Consider the following 26,826-nt stretch of genomic DNA (forward strand, 5'->3'; position numbering starts at 1 on the left):
TCACACTGATCTCACAGATTTTAGAGAAATCAAAGCTTTTAATTGAATTATTCAATAATTTTTTTTTTAAATATCCCCACCCCTGCAGTTAGTGCTTTGCATCAACCCATTTTTATCTGTATTTCAGCACTCCCTTAAACATTTTACAAGGTTAAAGCATACAGAAAGGTATCCCAGTGTTCCACTTTGCGCAGTTTCTCTACATCGGCCAAAAAAACCTCGCTTATGCTTTCCTTACTTTAGAATATTCACAGATTTTCCATAAGATTTAGGCCATGAATGGATTGTGTTTGAATCATTTTGGTGTTTGAAATTTTTCTGTATGCTTTGAGTTTTCTGTCTGAAAAACCTAATGATGGCCCACTTTCAGTTTCAGCAGAGTCTGCCACAATTCATTTTTTATTTAAATGGCAGTATTATGTAAAACTGACTCTTTTTTTTTTTTTTTAGCTTTACATCATCTTATGTTATTCCCTCATCAAAAACATACTTGGAGTTTTACTTTGGCTTTTTCAGAATGTGCCAGTGCTTGCTGTCACAAAGTTCTGTTTATTTTCATGAAGCTCCTTCAAGGAGCTGCAGTCCCCAGTCTAGCTGCTGCCTCACTCAGCATCCCTTCCCCAGACAGCTCCACCAGACTAGTGGCAGCAGCTGCTAACACACACTTGGTGGAACCGCTAGCCTGCTGAGCTCATCATACAAACTACTTCTCAGTCCAACACCCTTATGAATGACTGTAAACGAGGAGAATTGTTGCGTATCGGAAAGCTTCTTATAAAAACAAAGGCCTCTTTAAGGCAAGGTGAAGTTACTTTTAAGTTATGTTTGATCATTGAATTCATTAAGCAGTGTTCTCTAACAAGGTTGCCATGAAAGAGAAACATTCTTTGTTTTACTTTACTCCTGCTTGAAGTTCTGAAAAACTCAATATGATCTTATCAGATCAAAGCACTAAAAATCCCAGAAGAGTTTAGCAAACTCCACGTTTGCATTTCATTTTGGGGATTTTTGGGTGTCACTCATAAACAGCCGGTTTGCATGCAGATGTTGTACAGCAGCTGTTATGGAGACTTGGTGTCCTCAAGATGTCACTCTTTGCTGCAGGCCTTTGCAGATGAACTTTCTTCCCCTCAGTGTGCATGATGGACAGTTAAACTGCTGCTCGTCCAGCCATGTTTGGCACAATTCCCATCTAAAACTTGTTATTGTTTGTGCTGCAACCAGCATGCTTAGATGAGTCATTGTTTTAGAATTTTCATTTTCTCACCTATCCAGTTCAAATTACATCAGCTTTACTTGTATCACTAAGAGAAATAGGTCTCTATGTCAGCTTGTGTCCATACAAGCAGAAAGTCATGGATGTATACTTGTAAGTTTCTTGAAATCTCAGTGAACTTAACAATGGAATGGATAAAATTAAACAAATGCTTCATTTACAATTATCTCAAAAAGATAATTGTGGCACAGTTGAGTTTTAATGATTTTCCCCCTGAATACAAAAAAAAAACCTACATTCTTGCCACTGCACTGAGAGTCAAATTCTGTTAGGACACATTTGTCCACTGCTGGATGTTGCAATTCTCTTTTCCTACCGTATTGCACCATTCTGCTTTGACTTTATCTGTCTTCCCTTTGCTTTTGTCCAGATTTCCACTTCACGCTATACTTCGGGAGCAACAGCCGTCATCCAGGGTGAACTCAGAGGTCTGTTGTCCCCCAAGGTCAACACTCTGCCTCTTGTGCGCTCAATCGGCAGGACCATGACCCAGGGCAAAACATATGGGCCGCAAATCACAGTGAAACGGATTTCCACAAGGTAATGACCGTGTTGTAAAGCCCAGTGGCTAAACCGGAATGTCTTTAGGGTTTTTTCTCTGGAACAAAGACGCTTGGGTGGCCTAACAGCTTGCCAACCATGTCCAACATCCTAAAGGAATTTTAGGACTTTTATTTGGGATGTTGATTGTTTTACTTGAATTATTTCATCGTGTTTGTTTCAAACCCAGTCTCATTCCCTTCCACAGAGGACGATCAAGCAAGCCCATCTTTGTGCAGATCGCGAAGCAGGTGGTGAACCTGAACCCTCTGGAGCTGCGGCTGCCATCCCGAGCCTGGAAGGTGAAACTGGTTGGGGAGGGGGCTGACGATGCTGGTGGAGTGTTTGATGACACCATTACTGAGATGTGCCAGGTAGGTGTAAACCGCACAAGTCTGAGAGCGACAGAGCTGATAAATTATGTACTTCCTGTAAGTTAATAGTGTAATGCTTGTTTTTTTGTTTGTTTTTTTTTTACTAGGAGCTGCAGTCTGGTGTGGTGGACCTCCTGATTCATACTCCCAACAGCTTTGCAGATGTGGGCTGCAACACTGACAGGTGAAATTCTAACAGGTTTTATTCTTAAAGCAGAATATGTCATTGGCAGAAACGGACTCACCACTAGTAATGACTCCAAACGCTTGTAGGTTCTTGCTTAACCCAGGGGCTCACTCAGAGGATCACATGGTACAGTTTCGCTTCCTGGGTATCCTGATGGCCGTGGCTATACGCACTAAGAAGCCTCTGGATTTACATCTGGCTCCTTGGGTGTGGAAGCAGCTATGTTGTATGCCGCTGTCAGGAGCTGACCTGGAGGAGGTGGACCTCCTCACCTACCGCACCCTCCAAGGCATCCTTCACCTGGAAAACAGTGGAATCACAGCGGATAACTTCCACGTGGTGCGAAGATGTTAAAACCAAATGCTTACATAGATTATTTGTCATTATCGTTGTAGTTTTTTGTTTTCCAACTCTTTGCTTTTCTGTATCAACTCTCCTTCTGTAGATGATCCCTCTAGATTCATTCATGGCCCACAGTGCAGACGGAAGGCTGGTACCGGTGGTCCCTCGAGGTCAAAACATCTCCTTGACATTTTCCAACCGCACTGAATATGTAGAGAGAGCTCTGGACTACAGACTGCATGAAATGGATTCACAGGTTTGGGAGTTTAAGTGTGTCAAATTGATTAGGAGGTTTAGAAGCCTTAAAAAATAAATCAACGAGCCTGTACTATGTGGTGCAATTCTTTCGGAAATATAGAAGAAATATGAAAGAAGATGAAGAAGAAGAGGAAGAATCAGTTAATAACATTTAAGATTTTGATCCTCCAAATAATTAACAGAAATATCTGAAAATGAGTCTCATGTTTGGAGGCTGTTTCCTAGAAATATGTGCTGTTGCTAAATATGCTCCAGTCAAATACCAGCTGAAATCATGAAATCATGTTTAGAAGAAGCTATTGGAAGGATGCCATAAATAATGTGACCAACCCTGCATCTAAATGATAGTTTTGTCCTCAACGCTGAGCTCGCTCCTTTCTGTCCAGGTGGACGCAGTCAGAGAGGGCATGTCCACCATCATCCCTGTCCCCCTGCTCTCTTTGCTGACGGCCCAGCAGCTGGAGCAGCTGGTCTGCGGCCTGCCAGAGGTGTCCGTTGAGATGCTGAAGAAACTTGTGCGCTACCGGGACATCACAGAGAACCACCAGCTTATCCGCTGGTTCTGGCAGAGCTTGAAGGAGTTCACCAACGAGGAGCGGGTGCTCTTCCTGCGGTTTGTTTCCGGCAGGTCCCGGCTGCCTTCCAACCTGGCTGACATCTCACAGAAGTTCCAAATCATCAAGGTCGACAGGGTGAGACGTCGCTTTGTCTGCTAATTTATTCAAAGTAGAAAAATAAGCCTCAGCACGTGTTTGTTTCTTTTTCTCTTCAACATCAGCCCATCAACGGACTCCCTACTGCTCAGACCTGCTTCTTCCTGCTCCGCCTGCCCCCCTATACAAGCCAGGCCATCCTCGCCGAGCGTCTGCGCTACTCGATCCACAACTGCACTTCCATCGACATGGACAACTACATGCTGACCCACAACACGGAGCCAGCAGAGAGCTCAGACACGGAATGAAGCTGAAGACCACGGGGTCGTGAATGTATCTTCTCCAATGCCATGCACATTATGCACTGAACACAGACTTTTATTTGCCAAACTTGTATGGTAGCGTACTGTTTATATGTTGGTCTGTTTAAGGAGAGAAAGCATTTTGACTTTTCAAACTGTGCACAGTGTTGTAATTCTGGCAGTGCTACTACAGGGATAAGAATTAGACTTTTAATATAGGCAACTGAGCCACAATAAGACAAGTATAATGTGCCTGTTTGTTTGAGATTATGTAAAAATGTGATGGTTTACCACACTGACTGTTGTCATTATTATTTATTAAAAGGGAGAGTGTTTAAATAAGGACTTTTTTTGTAGTTTATTTCAAAATTTTCAATAACTTTCCCATCGTTTTTATACATTGCTATGCAAAAGTATTCATCCTCTTTGCACTTTATCTTTCATCACATAACTTCAAAATTCGGTGAAAGGAAAACACTATATGTGGCGGATAACTAACACTGCACATGATGTTGAACACACCATTCCATCTGTGAAACATGGTGGTGGCAGCATTATGCTGTGGGATTTTTTTTTAAAGAGCATGAACAGGAAGCCTGGTCAGAGTTGAAGTGAAGATGGATGGAGCTAAACGCAGAGCAATCAGTTTAATGTCTGAGTCAAATTCACAAATTCGCCTGAATTCATACACAGATCAGAAGCCATATAAGTATGTCACTTAAATGCCTTGCTGAAGGGCACATCAATTCAAGTGAAGAGGCCGGAAATGAAACCACATCTCTCCTACTGCAAAACAGCTAGTCTTCCTGTTGAGTCTCAGTCTACAATGGAATGGTTTCCATCAAAGCATAGTCATGTGTTAGAATGGCCCAGTCAAAGTCTGGAGTTTGTGACGTGACACAATGAGAAAATGTTTAAGGGGTCCAAATACTTCAGAAAGGCTCTCCCAAACCAAATTTCTGATTTACATTGAGTACACAGTTTTTCTGAGGTTCCAGGTTCTTCTGGTGAATTTTATTGTTTAGCCCCTGTAATCCATCTGGACCACCTTAAATATTACTGGTCTTATACTCACAGCTGGTGTGTCTGCAGGTGGTAACACACCTGCACTTTATTAGACCATACCAAAATAAAACTGGTCAAACCAAACAACACAATCTAAGCAAAGAAATATGGATAAGATTATTAATCTAATTTACGAGCTAATCCACCTAACTAAATTATCTGAAAAATAAAACATTTAATACAGGGCAACTCAAAAGGTTGCTTTAAAGAAGAGAGAGAAAAAAAAATACAAAAAAATTCCCTCCATTTGGTAAAACCCAATCAGTGACGTCATAAACCAATTTAAGCAGGAAATGCAGGGCTGGCCCCTCCTATACGCCTTCTCAGGCTGTAGCATCTAAGAACAAGCAATGGTGAGTAAAAAGAAAGACGAAAAAAAATTACCATTAATTTACTTTGAACCAAAAATAAACACTTATATTCATCCAATGGTTCAGAAGTGTTATCCTTAACTAAAACTGCAACGTAATGCTACCGCAAACAAATCCGGGGGAATGAGTGAAGCAAAGTTACAACAGCAATGTTTAAATTCAAGCATCATGACCAACTACAGAAAAATTAAATACATTAGAAATATAGTTAAGGGACAAGTGGTAAACACAAACCGACCCGCTTTGTCACAATGTACAGTATATACTATACACACTCAATACTTTGGTTCCGTTTGAGTTAATTGCTACATGTTCCTACTTACGTGTTTGATGGTTTTCGACGCACTAACTCCAGTTGGAGTCTCGTCTTTGTCTTTGTTTGTACCTGTTTGTGAATCTCCTACGCTTTTCCCCCCACTCAACTTTCCATTACTTGTATACAGTATTTTTAGCTATTAGATTTTGTGACTACTTATCCTTGTAGGACATTAATGACAAACTGCTTGGCAATTGTCACGTTATCTACATAATGGTGTTGGTCATAGAATGACAATGTCAGTGTTAATAATTGTATCTCAGTTTCTTATTAAATATTCTAATTTAGAGAGGCTGAATGTGTTTTATTTTTATTTTTTTATTTTAATAAGCCATAATCATCAAACTAGCATAAACAAACACCTGGTGCGCAGTGAATCTGTGTCGTGCACAAGTTTCACTTTCTTCAGCTACTCTGGAATAAATTAACTTTTCAATGATGTTTTAATTCACTTGAGATGCACCTGCATGTTGCACGTCTTTCCAAGGTGATGCTAAACATCTTAATGAAGGAACTGGATGAAAAGAGCACAGTAGAAAAGTTTGCTGTGGATGCTCCTGCTGATTACAAATGAGCTTTGAAGAACTTCTAAAACTTTTGTTTTATTTCTATTGGTAGTAATTTCCAGATGAAATGACAATAAAACAGACCAACAACTCCCTCCTCCTAAATCTCCATATATATATATATATATATACAATTTACCAAAAAAGATCTTAATTTAATTCCCCTGAGTTTAATGTTGTCCTGAGTCAGCACAGCTGGTGTGTCTGCAATTTGTCTACGCTGGTGAGACGTCTGCTGTGACCTTATTACCCATCTGTTTCGCTGGGAGCTGTGTGGCCGGAAAGGCAGAATTCAGCTTGCCGTCAGCAGCCTTGCAGCTGAGAGGGGAGGCTTTCTCCTGAGAAAGCCTCGCCTGTTATAAATATAACGTCCATCTATCAACAGAACGGGTACATAACTATGGAAAGGCCATGGCAAGAAGAAGAGGAAGAAGAAAAAAAAATAGATGTTGGGGATTTGTTTCACATATCTGGTGCAGCTTCTTGAGACTTGGCTTGAGCGTACACAAAGTGAAGCAGGTGTGGACTTGGGTTTGTTGTATTAAATATCCTGCTTGTAGACACAGGTGGCATTCAGGCAAATGCAGGAGAACATAAGCAAACGCCGAGATGCAATTCAGATCATTTACTCCCAAACGCAGCCAAAACCAACAATATCTGGGCAGGAATTACATGCCGGAACAATGCAGCGTTTTTAATCTGATTCAGATCTCTTTGCTAAAAAGGGATTATCTGGACTTGAAGGTACTTTGCAGGAAAGAAGCGCTTGATTTTCCCGTTATCTTTATCTGCTTAACAAAGTGTATCAAATTGTTCATCATGAGCAGGAAAAGCAGTGCAAAAATTTTTCATAAGTAATAGAGATGCATTGTATGGATTTTATATGTTTGTAACCAGTGTGAAAATCCAAACTTGAATGGATTTCAACTAAAGTAGGATTTGAAGTTATTTTTGCTGGAAACTACTTTTGTTGGCATGAACTAGCTGTTTTACGTTTTCTTCCCACATGAGGGCAGTGTGTCTGCTGCACTCGACCTCAGCTCTGAGCGTAAACTGTAGGAGAGACCTGAGAACGAGCAGGCGTCATCATTTACACGCAAGCACAGCATATAGCTGATGATGCAGATCGCTGTCTACTAATCTCTGCTGCTGCTCCTTCCACTCAGCTCATTTGATCAGGACAAATGGACGACAACAGGCTGGATGTTTAACAGCGTGCGGTCAAATTGCTCCACGCAGACACCTGCTCAAAGCTCAGATGCATACATCTGTCTGGATTCAGACGTAATGGTGCTCATTTAAAACGTGCCCACGTCATTGGATTGCAAAATGAAATCGGTCACAGAAAGTAAAGCTCCGCCCTAGTTGCTCCCACAGTTTGGTCAGAGGCGAACTGTGGGAGCCTGCTTTCTTACTTGTTGAAAAATATTAAGAATAATATTCTTCCTGCTTATTCTTATGAGCAGGAAGAATTTGCATTTCCTACACAGATTTTTGTTTTCCAGTGCAGTTGATTCTTCCCTCAATCACTGTGAAATATTATCCCTTCATATGCTGAAAGTACTATTATAATATGGCAAGCAAAACAAAACAAAAAATCACCTTTCTGTTTTGTTTAGCAGCATGAGGGATAATTTTGTTACTGTGTAGAAATATAGATTTCTACACAATAACAACCTTCTGAACCAGGGGTCTCAAACTCCAGTCCTCAAGGGCCGCTGTCCTGCAGTTTTTAGATGTTCCACAGGTACAAAACACTGGAATGAAACCGCTTAATTACTTCCTCCTTGTGCAGATCAGTTCTCCAGAGCCTTGCTAATGACCTTATTATTCTATTCAGGTGTGGTGCAGCAGAGGCGCATCTAAAAGTTGCAGGACAGCGGCCCTCGAGGACTGGAGTTTGACACCCCTGTTCTGAACTGAATGTAAATTTCAGGAAGAAACGAGGAAGTGAAGACGATCCGAGGGAGAGACAACACAGGAGCATAAAGGATAAATGTTTTTTTTAGTTACATTAATCAATATAGGTAAACTGTATTTACCTATATTGTGTATTTTGTTTTCATACATTCATCTTTTTTCTTATCCTCGTACGGTCATCGTGGGATTAGGACAGGGATGTGGTGCCCATCTCTGGCTACCGATGGCTAAGAGGTGGGGGACACTAGAGAGGTTGGTAGTCCATCTCAGGGCAGATGTCAATGGATATGCAGCATTTCTAATATGTTTTGTCACAATCGCATTGCAAAATCCAACATATGTGCTGTGTCTGTCTGAGTGTACATGTTAAAAACTCTTTGAAAAGTACAAATAAAAAAAAAGAATTTAAAAAACATTTTGAAAGAATCTTGGTTGAGGTCATTCCTTGTTTTCAATCAGAAAAAACTATTAAAATATCAGGAAAGGCAGGCAGCTATGATTTAGTTTACTCACCCATAATCTGTTGCATTTTTGTAATTATTTTCATATAAATTTAACTAAATAAAAACAAGTTAGATATATATATATATATAAAAAATAGATTCCTTCTGTCAGTATATTTTCTTATTTATTGAGATCTAACTTTTGTTTATATATTGCATCTCAGTGAAGCAGGTTTCTCCTTCCTGAAATTTTAATTTTGTCCAAAGGAGGGTGTGACCTCATTGAGACAAAACAGAAATGTGACTGGTCACCTGATCCTCTGCACACGAGCTCCCTCCACCACTACCACCCCCGCTTTCCCCTCCACAGTCAGAGAAGCTCATTTCATCTCAGCAGAGAATGGATGTGTGCTGCTGTAATAACAAGGGCACCTGGTTGCGGGTCAATGAGTAGCCGTGATGTGTTGTGTGCCTTGGCTGTGATGGGATTGTTTGGCTAAACTGACTGGTTGGCATCGCCCCTGTCTCTGATTACAGGATGGGACAGGCGGTGTTTGACCCATGTACATCAGAGACACTCAAGACTCTGGTTTCAGTCAGTGATGTCATGTGGGTGTAGCTGTCTCCTTGCCAAAACGACGGAGGCTGGTCCGACGTGTGCCAGACAGGAAACGGGACAGATTTGACAACAGATGCAGTATACAGCCCTCATCAGGTTGCAGACTCTTGAAAATTGATTTCATATTAATTATATTTTGTTATTTTGTGTCAAGGTTATTTGTGTTGTTACAGTTCGAGTGTAGTGTTTTCATAATGACTTAAGATTTAAGTATTTACTTTGTACAGGAAATTATACTGAAATACTACAATTTAAAAAATTTTACTTTTTTATTACATATCAGTAATGTTACATTTCAAAAATTACTACTTAAATGTACTGAACTAATAAATTAAAATTTTCATCGTAAGCTCATCAAAATTTCATGTGGAAGAGACTCTAATTTAGGCACTGATAGTTTCAAAGTAACCTTTAATAATAAGTTCTAACTTTAAGGTTTACATTTTTTTAAGCTAATCTTTAAACTAATAAGTATTTAGTTATTTGATGTATTAAAAACTTTTGCAAAGTCATGCCTAATATACTGTGCTATTCAATTTGGTTTATTTATATAGCACCAATTCCCAACAAATGTCCTATCAAGCCACTTTACAACACAAATAGGTCTAGTTTAAATCTAATTATAAACTATTCAATATGGCTTAAGTCAATTTCAAATTAATCCATTTGATTTGATTCCCATTCCTATCGTCAGATTCAGATCCAAGTACCTGTACTCACATTCAACTCTAATTATAAACAATGCAGTCAACCTCAGTGGATGATACAATCCTAATTTTTTAAGTCATTAATTGAAAAGAAGCCTTATTAATGGCATCGATTCATTGACTTTGTAGCGATACGTCACACTTCTGTTTGATTGTTGTTGTCTCTAAACGCTCTTAAAAACCCGAGGTGTTTAATGTGACTTCCAGAGGGCTTAGGTGCAAACCTAGATTGCTCTCATAAATAATGCATGACAGTCTGAGGAGGCAGAGCGAGCTCTCTGGAGAGACTGGAAGAATCACTCTAACACTTCAGGCACTATCAGGTGGACCTGTTTAATTTATCAACATGTTTGCAGCTTTGAGCTTGTGTCAATCTGTTAGCTCAATGCTTTACAGCATGATACAATACATTAGCATCTATTAGTTTTTAAAAGCAAATAAGTGAACAGGTGAGAACCTTATACTTTGCCTTTTATAACAATCTTTACTGTCTTGGATAAATCTTGAAGATGGTGTATTATGCAAAATCAACTTTTTGAGTGTCAGGAAGTGCAGGAACCTCTTAAAGAGACGGAGGCCATTTTCAGGTATCATATCTGATATACACAGCATTTTAATAACTAAAGGTATTTTATGGCAGATAGAAAATTTATCTTTCTGTCTGCTTTCAAAAACAACTGAAAGGCTTTTTGGGATTTGAAAATGTATGTCTTTTTGGTTTTTCACTTTAAAGTAGGACAAAATGTGCTCTGAAATATTTTGAATACCTTCTAAAACTCAGTTTATTCCTTCAGAAAACTCTTTTTTTTATTTATTTTATTTTTTTTTTTTTATTTGACCCATTGTATTTCATATAGCAAATTTAATTTGGGAACCAAAGGGTAATGTTTTACATTTACCCTTGGGCTCACAGTTAGTTTGTCATCACTACCAGGGCATTTTCCTCCTTCAGCTGTCAAAGCAAAGTTCACCATCCAGTTGGCAGTTTCCGTCCTAACAAGAGAGCTTTCATTTTCAATGACTTATTGCGCAACAACATCTGTGCAAGAGACTTTATAGGAACAGGAATGTCTTCTGCCTGCCTCTTCTCCTTCCTCTCTCTTTCTCCCCTCTCTCTCTCCTCCTTTATTTGCAATGAGGTTGAAATTCGGAAAACATTTTGCGTTCTCGGTAAACATGAACATCTGTTACGTGCCATCTGCCCAGGCGGTTGTCATGGGATTGACCATAATGACTGATCAAGAAGAAATGTAATGTTTGAAAATGTACAAGCTAGTGTCAGAGGAGGTGTTTTTGCTTTTGCAAAGTTGATCAAAAAATCTCAACATCCAAAAGCAGGGGGAAAAAGGAAAAACACAAAAATTTTAGCTGGATCTTGATGAAAAAAGAAATGTTGTCCCGATGCCACTTCTCTTCGAGATAAACGAGGTAGTGCCTGAATGCGTCTTACTGTATTATCTGGCGTTAGCTTTGAGGCCCTCAAACATATATTTTCTGGGACAACAGAACCTCATAAATCTCCACCATAAACACTGAAACAGAGACATGATGATACAGGAGAAAGAGACCTAGTTTAGCTCGTCGTGTGCTTAAAATACCAAACAAAGTGGGCCTGTATCCTACAGTACATGAACCAGACACCTGGAGTATTGCACATGTAGCACAGCCCCGTGAACAGTACGCAACACACTGGAACTTCCAAATGTACACACTCAGCCTTGTTGTACTACTGGACAGTTCTTGCAGGCTAACCTTATTGGCTGCTTGTAACAGATAATTTATGGAGCTTTCCCTAATAAAGATGCTTTTCATCATCTTTTCTTATCTGCTTGTGACCTTCATTGTTCCAGTGGCATAAATGATTTATAAAATATTCTTAATACACTTGATCAGAGATTCAGGGCGACAAGCGCTGTTAAATAAAACTAAAAAAAGAGAGTGTACTCAATTAAAGAATACACACACTATGCCAACAATTCCTATTTGTTTTAATGATAAAAATAAATTATTGTAAACTCATAAAAAACATAGACATATATTATAAATCGATAAATGCTAATAAAGGAGTTTAATTTAAGACGTATATTTCAGGATCTTGTCCAAAATAATTTCAGCTACAGTTTTCAAAGTAATTTTTTTTTCTAAAACCAGAACATATCCAAAATAAATGCAGCTACCCATTACATGTTTGAAAGGAGAAGTAAATCTGCTGGACAAAATATGAATCATAATCCAGCAGATTTAGTCTGGGCTCACACGGATTGTCCTTTCTTTGCACTTGAAGAGTCTGTGATCAAATCTTACCCTGACGCAGCAGAGTCGGCACGCTTCTAGGCTTACAGACGAGTGTCAGATGCACTCGGTGTACTTGTTGATGTACCTGGCTGACGGACATTGATGAGCAATGCTGAGAAACTCAAGAGCTTCTGCCCAGCCTTCCAGGAGAACTGGGAACGATCCCAGTCCACCCACGATGTACAAAAACAACCAATTTACACAGAAGGAAATGGTTAGTGCCAGAAGAACCATTCCTTGTGAAAATCTTTCTTGCAGCGCTTTTATTTTAGTAACAGATTTTCATTGTTTTACACTTACGAGACTGACAGAATGACAAAATGAGCACAGTTTTTCACTTCAAGGTCCAGCGGGTTTTCTATAGACTCTTGATGGGCTTTTAGAGGATACTCCTCCTTTCACTTCCTCTCACTGTATTTACAGTCATTTAACTACGTTAGGCCAAGTACCCTTTAGAGCGCAGTGTGGGATTATTATTCACAATAAATTCATAAATAGTTTGTTCAATTAAGCAGCTGTAGAAAATTTTCTACGTTAGTTTGCATCTCCCTATTTATTTGACTGCAAGATTTTCAAATTTCAGCCGCTCCCGCCTGGCTACCAAAGTTTTCACTGGCAAGTCTAGTCTTAAACGTTGATTACCGGTAGTATTTTTTTGTATTGATGTGGGATCAGATCAGTAAATCTGATCCCACACTTTCCAAACAGTTTGTTGGTCTTCAGATTTACCAAGCTAAAAACAAAGGGAACAGTACCTTTTCATTTGCTGTATGCAAGAAGCACCATATTTGTCTGAATATTTTAAAAATACAATTTCTAACGACCATTTTGCTGTGGTTGAGAGAAATGCACTGGTTTTTGGCTGTTTTGATGACCGATTCATTGTTTCTACCCAGTCATTTCTTGGATGCATTGTTTCTTAGTGACTCCTCACATGTTTGTACTTTTGTAGTTGCTTGACTAAATAACCAAACGTTATTCAGAGTTAATCTTTTTATGTTTCAAATGATTAATTGCAATCAAAACTGATTGGCCACTTGTATGTCTTTTGAGATCTTTTATTTTTACTTAACATTTTGACGTCAAGTTGATAGACTTATGCTGACATCTCCCACAGAGTGACGATCTCTTGCAGGGGAGGACACCTCGCTAATGAATATAAATCTTTGATCGGATAAGGACCTGTAGCCTCTGCTGTGTAAAGATGTTGGCCTCAAGCTGACCTTTTTAGAGCATGTCAGTGTACAGGGCAGGGGGGCGTTTTCCCAAAACCATTGAAAATAAACATAACCGTGCATTACATCTTTTATTAATATCAAACTGATGGATTCAGCATTTTCATGTGATTCAATCATTTGACCTCTTTTAGCCTTTAAATGGGATCAGTTATTTAGTCAACATAATACAGCATTACAACAAAAATACACTTTTTGTTTTGTCTCATAGCAGTTGTGACCTCTAATGTGGACCAACCCAGTGAAGCACAGAATTGTGAAGTGAAAGAAAAATGACGGATGATTTTAACTTTTTAAAAACTAAAAACCTGAAAACACTTGTGCATTCTGCATTCAGCCTACTTGTGTGAAATTTAATCCCTTGACAAATTTTGTGAAGCTAAGCAGCACAGCAGATTGGTGAGGGGTAAGTCTGTGGAGAAGTTTAAAGTTCTCCACAAGTCTGAACATTTCCCAGAGCACTGTCCAGCTTGTCATGCTAAAAAGAGAACTAATTATTGCACAACTGCAAATCTACCAAGATATGCGATCCTTTAACATAAGAAGCAGCTATAAGACTCATGGTAACTCTGGAGGAGCTGTAGAGAGTCATAGCTCAGGTGAGGACGTGTGTCAAAGTACAACTTTAGTTGTACACTCCACATTTCTGGCTTTAATGGAAGAGTGGCAGGAAGAAAGACATTGTTGATGGAATTTAAAAAAAAATCCCTGAGCCATGTAGGAGACACGGCAGCAATAGAGAATGCAAAAATATTAAAACTGGGGGGGTTCACCTTCCAGCAGGATGACCCTAAACATACAGCAATATATACAGTGGAGTGGTTTAGATTAAAGTGCATTCAGTCAAGGTCCAGACATTAATCCAATGGAGAATTTGTGGTAAGACTTGAAATTGCTTTTCACAGATGCTGCTCCATCCAGTCGGACTTATTTTGAGCTATTTTGCAACAAAAAGAACAAATAAAAAATTCTGTCCTTTATGAGAAGCTTGTAAAGAACGACTAGATGGAATGGCTGTTCAGGGGGGTGCTAAAGGCGGCTGAACATAAGTTTTTGGTTTCAAGAATTTTGAAAGAGACTTCTTGCATTTCAAAAATATGTATCACTTTGTACCACTTGTATAAATTCTCCAAACATGAATTTTTGTGTTGCAACGTGACAAAATCCAAAAAAATAGAAAAAGAAAATATCACGGCATCTGGATACTTCTGCTACTCTCAGTCCTGTTAGTTTTTCAAAAAAACCCACTCTAAAGTTCTACAGATATTAATAATTAGAGGCAAAAAAAAAGGATTAACTCTTTTTCAGATAAACCTCTGCTTGGAATTTATTAATGGGAAAATGTTTTCAAGTCCAAAAAAAAAAAAAGAAAAGCTTTGTTGCGTAATGAGATGAAATACGACAAATGGTAGGCAGCTGACCTTCCGGGGTAAAGATGCTGGCAGACGGACAGGGGATGGACTGGTAGCTACACCAGATGTTCACCACGTGTTACATGGGTCTGCGCTATCAGCACGATGACGAGGTCAAACCAAATATCGTGACAGGCACCCTCTGTAGTTGTGTAAGAGATAACAAAAGGAAGGAATTTTGTAGAACATGAAATACGGCGACCGGATACAGTCAACACACAACTGCTTTGAGGGAAGCGTTTGTGCTTTTCGCTTGGTGAACGGTGTTTATTCATGCGTGCATTTTTATGCCAACATGTGCATATGTGTTTGTGTCAAACTGATAGGTCTGCTTGGAATAGTGCCATCAATTAGGCCAATGTATGGGCTTATCAGTCACGATAAGGCTCACTCCCCGTGGTGGCCTCTCAGTCATGTGTGCCTCCCAGCTGTTGTTTTCTTTCCCTGCTGTTCCTGTTGCACTCTGCAGGACAGCCTAGTACTTGCACAGTGAGTTTTTCATCTTGCCGCAATCCAAAACCGTGTCTCTGAACACACAAGGCAAAACGGCGGACACTACTGAGGAAGCATCATGGATTGTAATGCAAATGTCATGCTGCTTCCATTCTTGAGTTGTAGAATTTCCCACTTAGTTTCTAAAGGACCTTCTTGTATATTTAGTAGCCAACATCCTTAATTGAAAAAAAAAGTTGAGAGCAGTCCATCAGTGTATGTCCTGACTCTGAAAGCTCATTTTGTTGAAAGCCTTCTCATGTTTATAACATCAGTCAGTGTCTGGAAGCGGCACACGCTGACTCTGATATACAGCGACAGTTTGCATTCATTGGAGCCGTAGCCTATAAATTGATAGTGTTCTGCAAGTTGGGCTTTGGCTGCAGAACCAAACATTTTTACCTGGTACCCATGGCACCTTGATGTAAGATTGTGGACTTTCCCTGAGTGCGACACAGGATGTACTCCAATCTAAGCCATTCCATTGTGGCTCTGGGATTCTTCAAGTTTCATCATGCATTTAGTTTTGTCCGTAATCCCTTCAGTTCCTAAAAGCTACCCTCTGTGGAAGAACGGCATGCCAGCAGTATGATGCCATGTTTCATTTAGCGATGGTCCACCCAGGGTGATGAGCAGGACTGTCAAATTTTATTTTGGTTTCATCTGATGAGAAAAGAATGCTTCTATATGTTTCTTATATCTCATACATCAGGAGAAACGAAACGCTAAGCAAAACTTCTTGAGGCTTTCTTTCAAATATGACTGAAAGTGGCAAGTTTTCCATTTAAAAAATACTGGACATTTTTGTTTCTTTTTAAAGAGCCAGTTTTCCATAAAAGTAAGCAGTGTGGAATGGCTCTTTCCTCAATGTTCCTCATGAGTTGTGTATCTTTGCAATTCTGCTAGGTCTGCCATGGAGGTCTTACCATGTCTTGCTAGGTTTATTTTTTATATTTAGCAAGTGTTATTGTGAGTTCATCACAATTTCTTTCTTACTCTGGTAATTTTAAAAAAGTGCAAGTAAGAATATTTCTATAAGTACAAGCTAGAAATTATATATATATATATATAAACAAACAAAAAAACCTCAAAGGATTTCTAGAAACAATATTGCCAGATTACTTACTTCATCTATTTATTTAAATTGCTTTGCAGTTTGTTTGTTTTGTTTTTTTTATATAAGGGAATTATGTCATAATTTGTTGCTCTAACCTCCCAGCTTGTGTTTTGGAAAACATTGCAGCAAATCAGACATCTGCACAGGACTGTCCCTTCACATAACAGGACCTCGTCATCGGCGGGTTTGGGCCTCGGCTCCCCCCCTCCGAAGCCGGGCAGATTAATTATCAAAATGGCAGTTCCTTTATACCAATGAACAGATTAAAGTAATTTCCATAAACCATCCAGTGCTGTAAATATGGAATAACAGCTTTGTTTTCACTGCTGCTGGACGTTTTGAAGAGAGATCAAATATATTCCAATAATAGCTGACCAGTTTGCTGTCATATCACCATTTCTTAAATAATTATGAAAAGAAACAGCAGCTAAAGACTGTTTTTGAAGCAAATTACATAAAAGAACATTTAAATGTGTAACAAAATTGCTCAAATTTTGAGGAACTCAGTTGAGCGGAGTTTAACACTAAGTGAACAGTCGCATACAGACTGAAGCGATTAAGATTATGATCAAGTTAGGAAAAGAACCCCAAAGGGTGTTTGCCCGGCCTCCAGCCAGTAGTGTTTCATTGTTTTCCAAATATTTAGACAGGAGAATGTCTAACCCAATGAATATTTCAAAGTGCAAATAGCTGAAAAGGTTCAGCTCATTAAACTGCTGAGAAATCCCCAGAGTTTTTTTAATATTCTGCATTAACTAAACATGGTGTTTTTGTGCTATTATTCGAATGTGAGCTCAACATTTACAAGTGGGGCGAAGAAAATTAGTGCTTAGAAAACTGCTGAGGAAAAATATGAGTCTTTTGTTAAGGCAGATATTTTGCATTGCTCTCTAGGAGTTTGTGTGTGTTGGCTTCCTGCCACGTTGTTCTGTCCAGGTAGTGTATAATCAGCTTGAAAAAGCATCAACACCTGTAATTACTGCTCACCGCTGATAAGCGGGGTCTGCCTGAAACCAAAAAAGCTGTCTGGCTGTACCACTGATTTCATTGATACCGTAACAATGGTGTATGTATTTTACAATATGCAATCAATCTGTGCAATACTATTATTTTTTATTTTTTTTATAAAACAGTGAATAAAAGTCACCAATGTATTTGATATTCCTTAAATATTTCCATGATTCACACAATATCCTAATAATTTGCGTGATCTACATGAGCTGCAAAGCATCCTGTTACACTCTGCTGCTTTTTGCCTCTTTCCTGCTGCTGCTAGCAGCTTCACTTCGACCTCTCCACTACTAGCGCAGCCCTTTGGGTTTGAGGTCAAACCCTCTACTCACTTCCTGACACATGGAAGACGTGTTCAGGGGCGTAGAGAGATAAGCTCATCACTCAATGACATTGAGCAGCATACCCGTGGAGTAATGCATTCAGAGCCCAGACACGGAACAGAAACCTGCTTCTACGCTAGCTTATAGCGACGTATTTAAAATTGGAAATTGTCTATTGCGACGAGTTTCATCATAAATTAAGCTTGCCTGGAGTGTTTCAGGAAGTGGTTGAGATTTTATCCATGACCTTGTCCAGCTTGCCGTCAGGGTTTTTGTAGCCACCAGCATCAAATGTACTCTGCACAAAGGGTTTCATTTGGTAAATTAGTTCTGAAAAGAGGAATTGTTTAAATCCTAGTATTCTTAACAAAAATCTGTTGTGGAATAAATACAATCAACCCCCAACAGTAGTTGTACAAAAAATGACAAAGATCATATGAGAATTACATTCTCTTTCCTCTACCTTACCAACACAAGTAAGAAACACAAGTCAAACACAACTGTCCCTTTGTCAGAATGTGACTTTTTCAAATCTTGAATTGAAGGCATTTGTACTGCTACCATAGGACCCTGATTAAAATGTAAAAGTCAAGAGGAAGCCATGGGACACAACTGGTATCAATACATTTAATTACATTTCTTTCTTGTTCTTGGTAGTCAATTCCATGTCCAAACTGGGAGGACTGGTCAGACTTCTTTCTTGACGTTCGAGAAAGGCAAAGAAATTTAGCTGGAGAGTGTAAAGCTTCATGATAATTTAAAAGGCATTTGAACAGAAGACTTTAATAATAGAAAAAATAAAATCCAAAACTTGGAACCATTTTTTGCACAGTCAGACTTTATTTATTTATTTGCTTTAGGTCAGTAATCCAAAATAACTTCTCAAAGGAGAACCTCTAGAATTTTTCTTTCTTTCAATGTAAATCTGTATGTGTGTATAGAAACCATGGAAACATCCAATCATCACATTAAGAGATTCATGTATATTGCCTAAGAAATGCGCAAATAAATCCCAGAACAAAAGTAAAAGACCTGGCAAAGACACAAAACTAATATAAAACACCCTTGACAGGTGCCAGTCGATCACAAGTCCAACGGAGACACAGGTGACAACCAACCATGCATCTTAATGCTATAAAAAAAGGCCATGAATGAAAACCTTCTTGCCCAGACAATGGCAACCATTATGCTGCATTTAATTTATGACCAGTTTGCAGTAAATCTGATTACTAAAATATATGTGCACTCCACTCTTAGACTAGAGAATTCACTGGATAAGATTATACAAATAACAAAATGGGGGAAAATAAATTGATGCCTCTTCAAAGTGAAATTCTTACTAAATAATTGAGAACTAAATTTGAAAGAGAGCACAATGTAGCAATATACTCCTACCTAGCCGACCATCCTTCAAAATATAAATTTTAATTCGATATGCAAAAAATGGTACTTTACAGACTGCTTTTTTTCCTCTTCAAAATGTGTCAAGTAATTCCTATTGGCATGAGAAGAGCTGGGTTTATAAACAAAGACGCTCTGATGCTTTACAAGTGAAAAAAGTATTCTCTTCTGCAACAGGAATTAACTTTGATCAGTTTGATTACCTTGTTTCCAGTAACGACAAGAATGTTGTAACAGAGCAGAGCTGGAAAGCAATTTCTCCTCAAGTTTGCTGCTGGGATCTTCTGTTGCATGAAGCATGGAGAACCCGGCCGGAAAAATTGCAGCAGTCCCAGTGCTAATTAGAAGCAGCACCACGTGTGTAATCATCTATGACTGAAGCATTAATTATATGAATGAACATGGTATTACCTGGCTCATAGGCTATGCTGAAACCAGCAGAGATGCACATTTTGCACATTATTACCTTAAAGAAACAACCTTGGACCATGCAGAAGCAAAACATACAAAAATGTCCATGGATAATTTTTCTGCTTTAAGAAAAAAAAAAAAAGATGCATTTATTATCATTTTAGAGAGAGATTGGAATAAATAGACACAATAAAACCTGACATTTCTTCTCAGTGGATGTTGAGTCAGACATTTTATTAATGTTCCAATAACTTGTTGTGCTCCTGAGCCAGCCATGGTTTTACTATTTATTACAGAAGTCTGCTGAATTTCTTCTTATAATCTCATTTACATTTTCTGAGCCTGCTACAGGGCACGTTCAACTTCATGAATATGCTGCTGTGACGACCAATCCAACAATGCTTTCAAAGATTTAAGAAGTTCCAGCTCATGTCAATGGTTTAATCCTAATGATCTGCTAATCCAGGTGTCAAAAAAACAAGCTCCCCTTTGCAGCACATGCTTCAGTGTGATCTATATGCCACTGAAATTTGAAAAGCAAAAAATAAACCTACAGTGCCGAACATAAAATTGCCAAAATTTGTTTCAGAATTCCCCAAATTTTTTACAGCTGAAACATATCCTTTGCTTAGCCTTTCATCAGCGGGCTAGACTCTGGCAAGATTTCTCAGCAACACTGTTCGAATAATGGTTTTGAGTAAAGATGACTATACATTAGGCCTACATGCTGAATGATTTAGAGAATGAGTGTGTTTCTGTTTTTGTACCATATGTTATTCTTAAAATGTGAATAAGTAGATTAAAAACAAACAAAAAAAAAAACAACATTTCTATGAGAATGTATAGTTACATAGACAGAAAAAAGTGGAAACGACCACAAATTTTAACTTTCCTCCGATCGTCAAGTCCTGATTTGAGAGGGTGTTCTTGATTCGAGTGCCTCATTATTATGTCGACCTTAATTTCTTTATTAGCTGACTTTTTTTATTTTTCCTTCTAATTTTCAGAGTGAGCACAGAAATAAGTTATAATATTTTAAGACTCAGTTTAAACCGTGTCCACAAACATTAAAACTAATTACAACCCGAATCTCAATAATCAGGTGTTGGTGCGTCTTGAATTGCGACAGCTATCTAAGCCAATTGAATATTTATGGTGTCCTCTGTCCTTCACAAAGTGCGATAAGAACCTCCTTGTCACAGCCACCCAATCAGAATCCTTTAATGTTTAATTGACCTTCGAGAATCGGGTTTGGTGAAGTACACCCACCTCTGATTAAACATGTAATTTCCTGAAGTGATGTTTATTTCTCAGTGATTTAAGATAAGTTGCTTATCATTGTAAATTGTTAAAGATTAATTAGAATGTAATCATGGGGCTGTGTTTGGGCCTCACATCCCACTGCATCTAAATAGAGGAAATAGATTAGATTTGCCAGTTGTGGAATTCCTTTTTCTTTTAAGTAACATGGTTTACATTTCTTATTATGTCTTTAGGAGAGAGTTTCCAGGTGTAAACCCGTCAAGCTCGTCCTCATGAATAATTAAGTGCTTCGCAATGGCAGGATGCCCCAGTTCAATCTGGAGGTAATGATTCAATCAATAATGACTCACTTATCTCATCAGACTGACATGACTAGACCCAACATTTAACAGTAATTCAGCCCAACACCGCTCACTGGAAGTGCTGGTTTGAGGTGTTAAAGCTGCTCTTGTCCTCTCTTGTCCTCTCTCGTCCCATCTCCTGTTTTCCTTCGACTGCAGAAGACGCTACAGTGTGTGGATTATCTGCACAGAATACATCCCCTCTGAGTCCTTGTTTCAGTCAATTTAGACAATATGTCTAAATTATAAGACATAGTTACAACCCCATTTTTTTTCACGTTTTACTGAGATTTGGACATATTTGATCAGGAGAATGAAGACATAATGACCACCAGATTTGTACTATTTTCATCAGTAATAAAAGTTATTTATGGGAAAATCACGATCCATTGAAACACGTAATCTTTCAAAAATAATTGTAAAATATGAACCTTCTCAAGAAGAATAAATGTTTTTGCAAGACACAGTATGCTACTTAAAAATGATAGAAATTTAAGAAGGTTCAGACAATATAATTATGCATTTATTTGCATTAGTCCAATTAGAACTATTGCACTTAATTTCATTGGGACTATTAGAAATCAGAACAGAAGTATTCATAGTAGTATTTATTCTAAGAATAAGTAGTATTTTTTTATGAATTATACTCAGTAGACCAATACAAACATTTTATTGAGATTTAAAACCTTCACATAGGTTTTATTGATAATGTGCATCTCAGACGCAGGTATTATTGAGTCTTTCAAGAAAAATATTTGGTTGAGGCCATTTTGGGGTTAAGTTTTTTTTTATTTTTTTCATAGCTTGAGCAGAAACATGCAACTTGAGAGGTTAAGAGCATCAATTTCATATTAATCATCTCTGCACTGGACATTTTCCTCCTGTTTACACCTTTAAGTGCACGCAGACACGTTCTGCCTTAACCAGCTCTGAAGGATTTATGGAAATTCTGATCACACAGCAGCATTCGTAGGAGTGAACATTCATTTCCATGCTTCCTCTACGATCAAATGCAAAACACATATTCAAGTCTGAATGCTGTCACTCTTCCAAGGTGAGGGTGCCGGGTGTGTTAATAGGTAAACCTGCAGGGAGCCTTTTCCTCTGGAGAGCATTCACCTTGGTCTTCTGCTGAGGCAGCAGACCAAAGCACCAGGAAGCTTTAGTGCCGTGACAGAATTAGGAAGCAAGAGAGTGCTGAGGTGGCCGAAAATGTGTCAGGAGGTTGGAAAGAGGGGGAAAAAAGAAGTTTAGAGGACCACTTGGATGAAGAAAGACAGATAAGACAGGAGACGGATGAATGAAAAAGGTGACGTCACCAGCTGCACGTAGCGCCCAATACGGAACAGTGTTTACCCAAATTTGACAAAGGAACACAATGTGTTCATTCAGTTGACAAAAATCCTTCCTCTCGTTCAGTGCCTCAACTGCACAAACATGAATGTCTCTGTCTGCCTGCAGCTGGCTGTGTTTTCCACTGCTCAGTTATGCTTCAGATCACTGTGGATTACTAATGGATTTTACAAACGGCCAAAAAAATCTCTGGCTTTCAGCGCTCAGGCGATTTGACTTTTTTGAGCTTTAAATAAACATTCAGACTCATCTCAGGCTCACACCAGCCAGAAACACAGCTATTGTTTTTTTTTTTTTTTTTGGTTTGTTTTTTTTCTGGAGCTTTATCTTCATAACAGCGTGCACACATCCCAGACATGCTTCTTCCCATTGTGTTCAGTTTTTCCAGGGAAAATATTCCTCACTAAAATAAGTCAATTATTTAAATCAAACTAAATGGAAAAAATTAGTATTTAAAGTTAGTGTTAAAATCATTCCACTGTGAGATATGTTCGCAGTCCACAGGGGCTTTTACAGAAACCAATCACTGACAGGCGCGCTAACTTGGAACTGACATGTTATGACAGCCTCGCAGCCGTTTGTGAAATTGTCACAAATATTTTATTGATTGGCTGAGCAGAACACACACGCACACACACACACACACACACCCTCACACGCACAGGGCGGCAGCGTTCAAAAACTGCAATAGTTTGGCAGGGGAGGGTATCAACTATCATGCGTCATCCAGAATCACCGTGCAGGACATGGGGGCCGTCTCTCTTTTTAGACTTTATGTAATTTTACAGTTCACAGAACACTTATAAACATATGAAATTTTAGATCCACGCTGCCGTTTTGCCTTTTCTGCTATTACTCTCTCTATATCAGGTTGGGGCAGCTACAAAAAGAACTTTAGGCTTTGACAACAGCCCTATTAGATGAACAGATCTTAAACATTGTTTTGCTTACATTGACAATACTAACTTTCTGCATCCGTACATGGCAACAAAAGCTGCGTTGGTAATAATTGCAGCTTCAATTTGGTATACCCCGTCTCAAGAGTTCTGCAAAAAAAACCAAAAAACAGTAGAAAATAAGATGCCTTGAACAGTGCCTGAATCAGACTAGTCAAGCAAACACTTAAGTAGCATGAACATTGCTGAAAGTTAAGGGATTTTTTTTTTTATTATTATTATTATTTTCTACCTGAATCTCAGTCCAAAGTAAAATTTCAATAACTGTTATTGGTCTACTTTTTTATTTTTTGTCAGCTGGATCCAGTGAGCTCCATAAAGCTGCAATGTGTGTTGGTTGATATTAAAACTGGCACCTGAATGCGTGTATTTTACAAACTTTCATATTATACGAGGCACATTATTTTTGTTGAACCAAGGGTCTGAGTTTTCCCTAATCTACACCGGTGATGGTCACAGTGAAGAGAGACTATTTTTCTATTTTCTGTTTTTGTCATGTGACCTGCTCTGCTGTGCTTTGACAATGTCGGGTGTCCAGAAGAGATGTGTGGAACACTTCTGAAGCAATAAACCCAGTTGTAAGCTTAGAAGGCAGGAAAATAACTTTTTCAGCAAGTTTTGCTCATAATAAAAAATGTAATAAAAAATAAAGAGAGAAAATGTTGCATTTATTCAAATATCTATTTGGAAACAAATGTCTGTCCTCCAGACAAAGTATCTGCTGGTCCCAAGAAAAACTGACACTGCAGCATCTGACCCATCACCAGAGAGTTAAGTGGAACACAATCATGATTCTTCTGTTGGCCATGTAATACTGACAAAATGTAGAGCGTTATTTTAATGCACTTTAAAGCAACTTGAGTTTTCAAGTATACATAATTGTTTCTAATTAGGTATTGGGCTGTGACTCGGACTATTCTTCAAAAAGGTCCTGATTGGAAAATTCTTTGACAATAGTTTTTAGTGCTGCAGCTAATATACTAGTTTACAAACATTCAGGCAGATGAAAACCATTCTGAAGTCTTTTTATGAAAGGATTTGCTCTGCAGAATTTTTGTCAAGTTGCAGAATTCTTCTTGCAACCTGATGCAGGTTTCCTAAGCCAGCAGAAAGCAACCAAGTGACAAATCTGCAAGCCTCACACTGACACATGCATTGATGAACACTTTATTTAGCTGGGCTTGGGCGGCTGAGCACTCCTCCATGACTGTTCTGAAAGACGCTACCCATCAAGGGATCAACGGACGTCAGTAAATCCATTACTAAAAATACTTACCAATCCTTTGGGATTACTACGCTTAGCAAGTGGACATTGTGCATGGCACAAATCTGGAATTAGGCAGTGAAAGGCTGTCAATGGTCCATCAACACCTGATCCACTATGTAGGCATATGTTTCCCCCGGCCAAAGGTGCGTGTAGCCGAGTTGCTTTATCTGAGCTGCGCCAGGTGTTGCATTGAACTTTGTCCACTTCTTTTCAACGAGGTTGTTCAAGAAGAAATTAAGCAACGGCAAGGCAGTATCTTCGAAGCTTTATTCTTTGAGTACAAATACAGTAGATTGGAAAAATAACTGTTAATTCTGTTTATTCTGTTCATTAAATATGCATACACAAATAAAATGTTATGATTTTACTAATTGGGATATGGGGGCCCAGAGGTTAATCATTTTCATACATTGTATGTAAAGTTTGTAGAAGTGTTCCAAACATTTCTCCATAAAAACATTCTGGAGTGATCATCTCTAAAGTCTCTGTGTTTGAGCTAATTTAGATCAGGTGAAAAAACTGGGTGACATCCAGCTTAGGCATTCAGCCCAGTATGGCATTAGGACTGGCTGCATCCTGCTGTGTGTGTTAGTTCTACAGTATATTATACTCACTCTGGAGTAGTGTATTTACAAGTGGCAGGATGCTTATTTTCTTTTGTTTTGCTGTTTTTTTTGTTTATCTGAAAATTAATGCAGAAATAAGTTTTTATTAGTGTGAATTCTGTAGGCATTCAGACTATTGAGTTCCACTTTTGCTTCGTTAATTTCGCCGCTCTTCTTCTCCTGCATACTTTGCGCTATTTTCACCATTCAACTTTTATACTATTCCGCTTGCTCTCCTAATGCCAGCTGTATCTCTTGGTATTCATAACCTTCATACTTTTTATAATATTCAGCTTTTTATAAATTTTTCACCCCATAGGGGAAACTGCTCCATCCTGTGGCAGAATTGAGAATTGCAATATAAAATGTCCGTTGTGTTTCACAGTGGATGTTTTAGGTCCTGCCTATTAATGGCAATCAATCATCCAGTTTCAGGGAAGTCATGAAGGACATAAGGCAGTGGCCATTTTGAAGTGGGGTAGTTTTAACAGAGGGACTCAGAGGCCTGTACAGTAGTCTGACTGGGTACTTCCAAGTTTAATGATTCAATGTCTTCCAAAACTACATCACCAATGTTCACATATGAGTAGTCTTCATTTATTTCCTAGTCTTTAAAGTATACTGATTCAGGATTTTCCGAAACAGAATTACAAGGACGCACCTGTATGAAGATTGGACAACACTTGCCTCTTAATAGAGGATTCATTTTGTAGCAAGTCCAAGAAATGTACTCTGTACTTTCTACAGGCGATTGTTTCAGACAGTCCCGACTCGGAGGTCGGACCCGACTTAGAGGCCATATTAATATTAAATATTCTTCTCCAAGTTACCAGTATTAAGTAGTATGCACTATTTGTTTTCCTGTCCTTTACTAAAATGCTCCAAATATTTGCAATCCTAAAACCACTTTCTCATAGTTATCTTATTGACTGATAATGCTCTTTGTTCAAGTCCTTTTGCAGATTAAGCAAGCCCTACAGCTCAAGCTGGTCCCCGTCCAACACCTCACCCTTATCCCTCGGCTCCATGATACCCTGCTGGACTCAACTGGACACAAACCAAAGCTCGCAATCCTATTACAACACTACCGTAGTCCCTTACCCAATCACAGTTTAATTAAAGTCGTCGGTCATAAGACAAGAGACTGAAGAAAACGAAGTGAATTTGCATTTTTTACTTTATGTTAGACTCTTAGGTTGTTCATGTTCCATGTGGATCGCTGTTTTAACACTTTTGCATCTAGAATTGACTAAGTATAATAATCAACTTTGCTTAATCGACTATAGAAATGCTAAGAGCAAGATAAATACAAAATAATTAGTTTTTTTCCTGCAAAACATAAAGAAAACGAGGCCTAAGTTTGGGGCTGAAACACAGTGCTGCTCTCCTGCCTCTTTGTGGCATG

General features: G+C 38.6%; 2 protein-coding genes across 10 annotated transcripts in view; both read left to right on the forward strand.

The window, feature by feature from the left end:
* Positions 1–4,271, forward strand: part of LOC122846760 (probable E3 ubiquitin-protein ligase HERC1) — a 46,755-nt gene extending 42,484 nt beyond the window's left edge. For all 7 annotated transcript variants that reach the window (XM_044143904.1, XM_044143899.1, XM_044143905.1 and 4 more), the window contains 7 exons: positions 1,647–1,816; positions 2,025–2,190; positions 2,298–2,374; positions 2,464–2,716; positions 2,823–2,975; positions 3,364–3,669; positions 3,756–4,271. In XM_044143904.1, coding sequence (XP_043999839.1) covers positions 1,647–1,816; positions 2,025–2,190; positions 2,298–2,374; positions 2,464–2,716; positions 2,823–2,975; positions 3,364–3,669; positions 3,756–3,938 — 1,308 coding nt within the window. In that variant the 3' untranslated portion in view covers positions 3,939–4,271. The remainder of the gene's footprint in view (positions 1–1,646; positions 1,817–2,024; positions 2,191–2,297; positions 2,375–2,463; positions 2,717–2,822; positions 2,976–3,363; positions 3,670–3,755) is intronic.
* Positions 4,272–4,388: 117 nt separating this feature from the next.
* LOC122846762 (potassium/sodium hyperpolarization-activated cyclic nucleotide-gated channel 1) overlaps positions 4,389–26,826 on the forward strand; it is a 94,918-nt gene continuing 72,480 nt past the window's right edge. For 2 of the 3 annotated variants that reach the window (XM_044143907.1, XM_044143908.1), the window contains exons 1-2: positions 4,389–5,350; positions 9,151–9,328. Coding sequence is in view for 1 of the 3 variants with exons in the window: in XM_044143908.1 (XP_043999843.1) it covers positions 9,306–9,328 (23 nt within the window). In the remaining 2 variants the exon portion in view is untranslated. The remainder of the gene's footprint in view (positions 5,351–9,150; positions 9,329–26,826) is intronic. The other variant, XM_044143909.1, reaches the window with a different exon arrangement.

Source organism: Gambusia affinis, linkage group LG17, assembly GCF_019740435.1.
Source record: "Gambusia affinis linkage group LG17, SWU_Gaff_1.0, whole genome shotgun sequence".
Lineage (NCBI taxonomy): Eukaryota > Metazoa > Chordata > Actinopteri > Cyprinodontiformes > Poeciliidae > Gambusia > Gambusia affinis.